The sequence below is a fragment of the Thunnus albacares genome, chromosome 15, assembly GCF_914725855.1.
Source record: "Thunnus albacares chromosome 15, fThuAlb1.1, whole genome shotgun sequence".
Taxonomy (NCBI): Eukaryota; Metazoa; Chordata; class Actinopteri; order Scombriformes; family Scombridae; genus Thunnus; species Thunnus albacares.
The window spans coordinates 18531239-18540523 of NC_058120.1; the positions used below are offsets into that span (position 1 = coordinate 18531239).

The 9285-nt window shown below is 41.2% G+C and overlaps 1 protein-coding gene across 4 annotated transcripts in view; it reads right to left on the reverse strand.

The window, feature by feature from the left end:
* fermt2 (FERM domain containing kindlin 2) overlaps positions 1 to 6958 on the reverse strand; it is a 42416-nt gene extending 35458 nt beyond the window's left edge. For 3 of the 4 annotated variants that reach the window (XM_044374227.1, XM_044374226.1, XM_044374225.1), the window contains exons 1-2: positions 6739 to 6957; positions 4875 to 5032 (exon numbers count right to left, since the gene is read on the reverse strand). In XM_044374227.1, coding sequence (XP_044230162.1) covers positions 4875 to 5031 — 157 coding nt within the window. In that variant the 5' untranslated portion in view covers position 5032; positions 6739 to 6957. Of the gene's footprint in view, positions 1 to 4874; positions 5033 to 6738 lie in introns of all 4 variants that reach the window. The other variant, XM_044374224.1, reaches the window with a different exon arrangement.
* Positions 6959 to 9285: the final 2327 nt, after the last annotated feature.

The window sequence follows — 9285 nt, forward strand, 5'->3', positions numbered from 1 at the left end:
CTCGGCTCTTGATCTCACTCTCTGCAGGGAATGAATACCCATCTTTTCCCTCAGCCCAACACAGTCATATCCTTAAAAAAAATGCCATAAACACAGAGGACAGGAAGGCGGGAAGGCAAGGAAGGCAGAAGGGAGAAGGCGCATAAAAAAAGCCCAGAGGAAGTTCAGCATCCTGTGTTAAATCACGTCAGTTTCCTTATGAAACCCGCGATCCATTGTCAAACCGAAGCCATCTACCTCTGTTACCATAACCTCCAGCAGGCACCATGAGTGAGCCTTCTTGGCATCGCTCAAAAAGCTCACACATTGTCTTAAAAAACAAAGTTGCTCACAGGAAACATTGAAGTCACATGTAAGACAATGCCAACTGAACGATATGAAAGCGTTTTCAGATCTGTGTTTAGTCCAGTTGGTTCAGACTTTCTCTGTTGGCTTCTATTGATGCATTTTGTGTCTATAATCTATTTTGTAACTATACGTTTGAAACAATGGCTGGTGTTTGCTTCCTGGTGTTTTGTTCAATGTGCCTCTTAATAGAGCTGTAAAAAAGTAAAAATAAAAGTTCAGTGTCACTACAAATAAATCGTTCGCTCAGACACAATTGAAATGAATGTGAGATGATGACATTCTCTGGATCAACTGCGATGTGAATATGTAGGTCATCGCAAATACAAAACACACATTTTCTCTGACATGCAGGGAAAGTTCTGTGTGGCTGGCCGGTGGTGCGAGCAGCCAAAAGAAACTGCAGGCCCCTCACTGGAAACAACCGCATGAACTATCAGACTCACACTAGACCAATTAGTTTGCTTGAGTTCTATTTATGGAACACCAAATAGCCTGCGTACATGAACCTGGGTCAGAAACCATAATGGATTTCTGCTATTAAGACCGTGAACAATCTGTCCTTTCGTGTTTCCTATTGATTACTAGACTTTGCTACGTGGCTGGAAAGTGTCAATTATATACACATGGCTGCCAAAACTTTAAAAAAAGTGAGTCAAAATAATAATAGTTTCCACTGAATGTATTTTTATTTAACAAGGGAATGAGAAAGATGGCTGAAAACGGAGAGAAAGAGGGAGAAATGAAAAGAGGCAGGGTTGACAAAAAAGAGGGGGAGGTGGATAAAGGAGGCAGCAGAGAATCCAGCAATGACGGCAGCGACCAGAGAACAACATGCCAAACCCTGGAAGTCATTTCCTGCTTCATCGAAGACTTTTATGGAATTCTAGCAGCGTGGCTAACGTCACAACGAGACGGAGAGACAGAGAGAGAGAAGGCTCACATCTCCCTCCCCTCTATGACTCCTCTCTCTTCCCCTCCCATTTTCTTCTCCGTCCAGTCCCTCTACCCTCAGCTGTCTTGTTGAGGCTAAGCAGAGCCAATACAACCAGGGCACCTCCAGTAGTGTAAGTGCAACAACATTGGCACACAGAATGTGCTTCTTCGGTGGTTTGCACAATTAGCTAAAATTTGTTATTCTTATCCATAGACTTGATAAGTCATGATAGTCTGAGGCCTTGACATGCAGTATAGTCCAGGGGCATGGAGAATACCATTAACAAAAAAAGCTGGTCTTTTCTTCCACTTTTAGCGCATGCAAAGTAGCAATGTATTGATAGCACAAGTACTTACTGTAAGCCACAGTTTTCAGATTGTAAAAGCTATGTAATTTGGAAACAATCCCTTCAAATCCAATAAAACTCCCGCTGGCTAATGTTGTTTGTGCAATACTTGTTTTCCCCTTCTAAATGGCACGAAATTAGCTTTTAGAGATGCAGGCGGCACTTTTGGAAAACATCAACAAAGTCAGACAAGGCACCAATGATGGAGAGCGATGGAAGGATGAAAGGATTAGGAGAGCGGGGGAACCAGAGGGTGGTCAATCAGCCCGGCTTTAAATACGGTTCTCCTGAAGGGTTGCAGGGGAAATGGAAGCGGAGTTCTCCGCTGTGATCAATAGCTAAGTGCCTTCCTGGCATTTGTCTATTTAATCCATTATCGAAGGCCATCTGAGCCTGCGATGTGGGCGGTAGACCCACAGCTCACAAGAAGATTTGAATGATGGAAGCAGGATACATGTGGAAAAAACACACACACACAACCATGCTCATATGGTCAACCATGAAACACATGCACAGGTACTACTAATGAGAACACTGTCCATCATACAGGAGACAGCTGATGTCAGCACATATACATATGGTTTGTTTGGTTTATCCACAGTAAAAAAAAACAGCATACAGCAACAAAAGTTCATGTTTTAAAAGAAAAAAAAAAAGAGCACCGTCAGGCTTGTGGAAAGCAATTACTGAATCACAAGAGGTCCTTCATTTGGAGTGGAGGCTGAGAGAAAGAAAGGGGGGTAGAGGGAGGGTCTGACAGAGACTTGTCATTGCACCAGGATGTCCTTTCAATGTGAAACAGACAGACTGTCTGCCAAAACTCTGTGGTATCTACGTGTCCCTTCTCACAGCGTTGCCTATGTGTGCATGTACATTTGCACATCAACAGTCTCTGTGTATAACCACCACATCCAAATGAGAGGTGTTCAGTGAGGACTGCGAAGCACTGTCAACAGTGAAATCTGGGAGGTACTGACGTAGGTTACTGACAACAGAAAGACCTGCAGATTTTTCCCACAGAGGGGTTACTCACATAAAAACAGCTTCCCTACCATTTCCTTTAACCTCAAGTAACTCAGTAACTCACACTTAGAACTTACAAAAACATAAGTTTGGTCTTGTTTTTCCATGATGGACCACGTGAATTAGTTGTCATTTCTTTTCACCAATTTCAATCAAGAGCTTGGTCTAAACTGTCAATAATAACAATCTTAAGTAAATATGTATTTTCTGGGCTACTGAAAACATAATCTTCACTTTCTGTTCCAAGCACACAATAATGTGCGTGACAAGAACAGTGTGCAGTCTCCTGCAATGTTAGGTCAAGTGGAAAAGTCTTGTTGTGGATGGGTTAATGATTACAATTAATGCAAAACGACCTGTTGACGGAGGTCAGAAAGGAGACGGCACTGAAATGAAATATCCCAAGTGCGCTCTGTTAAACAGGTCGAGAGACACGTTTACACACAACCCTTCACAGTGGAGTTTAATGTCACTGCAAAAGTTCTGCCTCAGTCTAGTACTTTTACTACAGTATGCTAATTTGACGGCCATAATGGTAGTAGTAGTATGATAACGAGGAAGGGATTTCAATATGGCTAAGAATAGTAACTCAAGGCTGGAATTACAGTACTTTTTTGATAAACAAGCATGCACACCCATGTCCTGTTATTTTTCTTCAGCACACCAACAGCCAACAACCAATCATGGTCAACAAATCAAAATCATTGTCAAATGTGGATGTGAAAACCCCACGCCACCGGACTCCAGAGCAGATAAAAAAGGGCAATTCATCAGAAAAAAGCTACATCCATAAGAAAAGGAAACTCCCATCCTCAATCACACCCATAATACTATTTGATATATCTGGTGCAATTTTTAACACGTGGCGAATTTTACTTTCTATAAAAAAAAAAAAAAACTATTACAAAAGCACCATGCTGTTGTCCTTAATGTATTACAGTCTTATGACACAAAGAGGAACCACTGAAAGAAAGCCTTCCCCCACTCTACACCTTAGAGAAGGTGTTACATTAAGAAAAGTCATACCCTTCAACCAGACCTTAACAAAAAGCGTCAACACAACTCAAACACTGGATAAGGCCAGGCCATGAGGGGGGTCAGGGTGGGAGGACCGATGAATTAATGTCGTCCCACACGCGGCTGCAACACTGCACTCGCCCAGCGTAGATGCTGCACAGCTCAGACGACCACAGAGAACAAAGACCTCAATTATGTGGTGCTCAAACAGGAGAGCTAAAAACGGGACCATGGGCAGGGAATAAAACCTTGGAGCGCTGCAGGAATGTAGAGCTTTCAAGCACCATCGACACACACAACACACTGTCACTCCCAAATCTCACTGCCACCACCGCTGACCTTTCTCCAGCCTCCATGAAACAGGGCAGTGTTCAAGTGGCTGGAACAGAGGACTCTTATGCTTACTTGCACCCAGACTTGTCAAGTGCAAAACTGCAGTTACAGAACAGTGCATGATCTAGTAGGGGGGGTGGGGGGGGGGGTGGGGGAGGGGGACTTGTGTATGGTTTCTTTATACCTTGGGTTACTGACCCATATACGCTGCAGGGTAAGAAAGAAGAATCTAAACCTCTGCAAGTCCACAGACCTGCCAGAAGAGCTTAACCTGGTTCCAAACAACAAAGACGGTTCACTTTCCGTACTCATTAAATAGTCTGTACACTAGGTTCCCTTTTTACCCACAGAAAATAGTGTTGCTTCACTTGTCCTTAAACAAACTAACGACTCCAGATTTCCTCTCAGAAAGCATACTCTAGAGTTCCAAGTTGAATTATGTCTGCTCTTGAATTTGGCCTGTATTCAGAAACAGTTTGTACTTTTGCATCAAAGACTGGTGTTAACTCGGTGGAATTTCACTTCCCAGAATGGAAACTATTTCGAGAAAAGAGGTATTTATTGCCTAACAAATATGAACAGATAACACAAGTCAGCCATTGACACACACGGAAATTCTGCTATGGCAGGATGGTAAAGAGTCAAGAGAAAGGGTTTTCATTGCTTTTACCAGATCCATATCCAGTCTGTTACAAATGGAATGCATCCTAAATCTGCAGACTCATGATCTGCATTGGTATGCTGTTTTATTTTGCATCCAAATTAGTCTATTAAGACTCTTCTCAAGCCTGTTTATCGCACTTGAGATGAGCCGCTTTCAAAAGCCACCATGAATAGCTACGACTGCAGCATGACAGCAGCGTGCACACATACCTAGTTTCTCCACGAGTTTGAGCATGACTCCGCCTATGTGGATTTCCCCAGTGACCCTCAGCGACACGTCCCTGTGGAGGTCGGTAACATGCATCTTCAGTTCCCACGTCCCGTCGGCGTAGCAGCCATCGGGCATCCGGATCCCATCCAGCGCCATCCTGTCAAACAGAGCCACAGTTGAACTTCTGTCAAACTGGGGTGAAAAGAAACCTTTTGACCCTTTGGAGCCTCTCCTGTTTCTCATTGATTTGCAGTTCGGATTTTACATTCAAACTGAGATTAGTTAAAAAAAAATGATTAAACTACCCAACTTTATAATAAGGAATCAGAGTGAGCATCTTGCTTTTACAATAAAGGATCAATACTTTAAACACGATGAAAGTGTTGATGGATTATATGCTGTGAGATGATTCAAACTTGTCTACCATCAAGATATTTTGCCATACCATTTACAGTAAACAGTGGCAGTCCAGCAATTTCACACATCAAATTCAGTTTACTAGTCATGGTTGGTACTACTCAGCTTGTGAAACTGTTGTTTCAAGTCTTCTGTTACACTGGAGGAGCTTTCCAAAGTCTGAATAGAGTAAATGGTGTCATAATGGTGCCATCACAGTTATCTCAGCTTCGACTTGGAGACAGAAAGCCTGCGTTACACACTGGAGGTGCGGAGCATGAATGGTACACCCACATTTACTAGACACTGAGGGTTAAACAAAAAAATGCTATTGGGTGGGATTATGGGAAATGTAGGATCCGATGCTTTTGAAGTCTTTTTCAAATTTGTCTCCTGCAAGTCCCCCAACTTTATGGAAGTACAAAACTAAATCTCTGGAGTGGCCCTTTAATAGAAGATACTGGGTGTTTAGGACACTGTAGGAAAGATTGCTAATCCTTGAGGGCGACTATTGCACATTAAGTATTATTTTTGTATCAATGTGATGAGCTTTCTCAATATGTCACGTATTCTATACACTGGATTGTTATTATTATCTTATCCATAAACAGCCTCAATTGATTTTCCACTGATATATTCATGTAGCCTATCAAGAGCATGAGATAAAATCACATATGCCATGAAAGGATTTCCCTGATAACAGGGTTTATCCTTCATTCTAAGTATTTTATTACTAAATATATTTCCTTGCTGATAAAGTAAAGTAACCTAAAGATAGTAAAGTAGACATGCTTCTTCCAACACTGCAACACAGTTATGGCAGTACTACAGTGGTAACATTGGGTGACTTAGCTAAGCTAATGAACATTTGACCCTAGAGGAAACCTAAAGAAGGGATGAAGGGGAATAAACCTATATATCTACCGCTGTAGTGTTCCTTAGGGGGGATAAGACGCGCCCTGTTGTGTGAAGTCGCTGCCAAGAAGTTACATTACAGCCTATCTGTCATTCTTTGATCTGAGGATGTCCAGAAGAGAGTGGCCTGCAGATCAAAACAGCCGTCTAATCAATAAACACGGCAGAACAAAGACTAGGCCCGCGGCTACAAGTTCAACAAGGACCTTTGGCAGCAATTATCTCCGTAAATGTGTCGATTCACCTGTTAAATATAACGGTAAAGGCACTCTTACAAATAGGCGGAGGGGGTTAATTATGTAAGCAGAGCCCGTACAACAGCTCCCCGGCTGCATGCACACTCAGTCAGTCGGTCGTTACAGCAGTAACTTCACTGGAAAGTGTGTCTAAAAGCGAATAAACCCGCTAAAAATTGCGGGGAAAGTTGTTAAGCGAAGGTTACATGTAGCAGAAGCGGTTTAGCCACAACAAAAAAGCTACAACGTTTTCATATTTCATAGCGGCGACAGAGCAAAGCTTTTAAAGGACGAACATTTAAATCTGTATACTCACCTTCACAAAGACAAAAAACACACTAAAACAGTCGACTACACGGTACAGAACAAGTCCCCCCCTCCTTAGATCATGTATAAAGTTTTTTCTGATAACAAAAACAGAGAAAAATCCCCGAAAAACTCGCTGTAGAAGTGAAGTATCCCAAACAGTTTTCCTGCGAGCTTCGGCTTAATGGAGACCAGCAGTCCCTCTTTCTCCCTCCCTCTTTCCAGCAGCGGATAACGTCACTGCTCCAATCCTACTTTTCCTTTCATACTGGGAGCTTTTTCTGGTCGCCTACTGGTCCCCCCTGTCACCTCACACTCACACACACACACACTCAAGGCTTTCACGGGGCATGTGTGTACGTGAATTGTGGGTTAAATCTCCCTTTTGACCTATTATGTCCATTTTGTAGAAATACATTAGTTGTTTTTATCATTATCAGATAAGTAAATTTGCTCTGATATTCAGCCTGAACACATTTAAAACTGTTTAGAATTGTCTGCCAATTTTTCCAACCTATGTAATTCAATAAAGATAAGAAAAAACAACCATGTGAGTTTTAGTGTCGGTAGTAAAAATGACTCACCAAAACATCATAAAAAATATAATACATGTCATACATGTAAATACAGACAGAGTGAAGTAAACTTTTTAATGTCAAGGACCCCTAAACTGACACAAACGAGACCACCAACCCCCGTTTGATAAGATTTTGTCCCAGGGTCCCCCATCTGATAAGATTTTTGCTTCTAATTTTTTATTACAGAAAGGGCATGATACATGTATGATATGTTACTCATTGATGCAATTATAGTGAAAATATATTATATCCCTTTTTGCTGGGGACCACCTGGAACCCCCTCCAAGATCCCTGGGGGGTCCCGAGACCCTTTGAGAACCACTGTTATAAGTAATAGTAAATATGTTCGTTGTATTTTGTCAGACTGCAGTATTTAATAGTAGAAAATCCGACCATTTGTGGCAGGAATAGTGGACATGCAGTTAAGATCTCAAGCTGCCTTTTATGGCAATAGTGTTGAGGCTTGCAGCAGCAGCAGCAGCAGCATCCAGGGACCTCTGGGTCTTTAGCCCCAGGAGCAACAGCACACAATAACAAGACATTTAGTTTTAGTCACTATTACAATTTTAATGGTTGAAAGGGATCAACAAAATCCCCCCAGCTGTAAATAAGCTTTCCTCTTTTCAACTGAAAGACCCGGCAGAAGAATATGATGTGTAGAAAATAAGCCAGGGTGTACACAAATCCGCCTTCATTCCTCACACATCACGTATATCCGAGCAGCACCTTACTGTAATGTTGTAGCTGGTGTCTATGAACTGCTTAAGTGCTGTTGAGTGATTTAAACCACAGGTATACATAATATTTCATCACTTTATCTAATATCAAATCTTATTCTGCAGTGTAATAAGTGCATACAGCAGCAGACATGTGATAAAAAGTACAATATTTACCATTAATATAATGGAATACGAATATAACTTCTCAAAAAATGGAGATACCACAGTAAAGAACCAGTGTTTCCAATTGTACTTAAAGTCTTCCTCCACTCAAAAATGTGTTTTGCTCATTATTACTCAACTTGGACGTTTGAGCTTCACTGTGGAGAATGATGTATGAGCAGAGTTTGACACTAGAAGGCTGTTTTCACATTTATCTGCTAAAAAGCGGAAAGTTTCTCTGTGCTCAATGGAAATCTGAGTTTAAGGGGTGGACCTGAGCATGATTTGTGACATCACAACTAGTTTGGAAGCTAATACTGTCCAATATGCAACTTACACAAGTGTGATGTGGAAACTTGAAGCCTCCAGTGCACATACACGGAGAATGGAGTTTCCAGTGAATTAGGAGACATCTTGTGTCCAGTAGTTAAACTTCTGAAATGAACAATATTTGTATATTCATCGATTATGGATTTTTCAATGACATAGATGAATGAGATGGACTTTTAAGGATTTTAATGGGGTAATTAGACATTTTTTGTGTGGATAAACCATTTTAGACAGATATTATTATTCCAAGCAGAGTATTCTTTATATACTGTATCTTGCAACATGCCTGGAGGGGATCTTGAGGTAAATCAATATACGTAGTTGCTTCATCTTTGTGGAACGTTCACATATAAATGTCACATATCCTTTTTCTACTGTGTTAAAAACTATACTTAACTCACACACAAGGTCAGTCATTATATCAGGATCTCATTACATTACAGAAACTCAATAACAGCTCACTTTGATTTTTTTAATAGACTGTAGACATCTACACCAATCTATAACAGTCTCCTAATATAACCCTGTAACTATGAGAAAAGAATCTCGTGCAAATCAACATAACGCCCTTTCTTTCCCTATGCACCAATTTCAAAATGGTAATGGGACATTTAGTTATAAATGATCAGTGTCGGTGAAGAATGCACGCATGCAAGTCATCAGATTGTGAATTTCAAAGAATTTCTTCATCAGCCAAACTCTGATCGACTGAAGATAATATCGTCTGCAGGGTGTTGCTCACGTCTTCACTGCTGCAGATGAGTTATG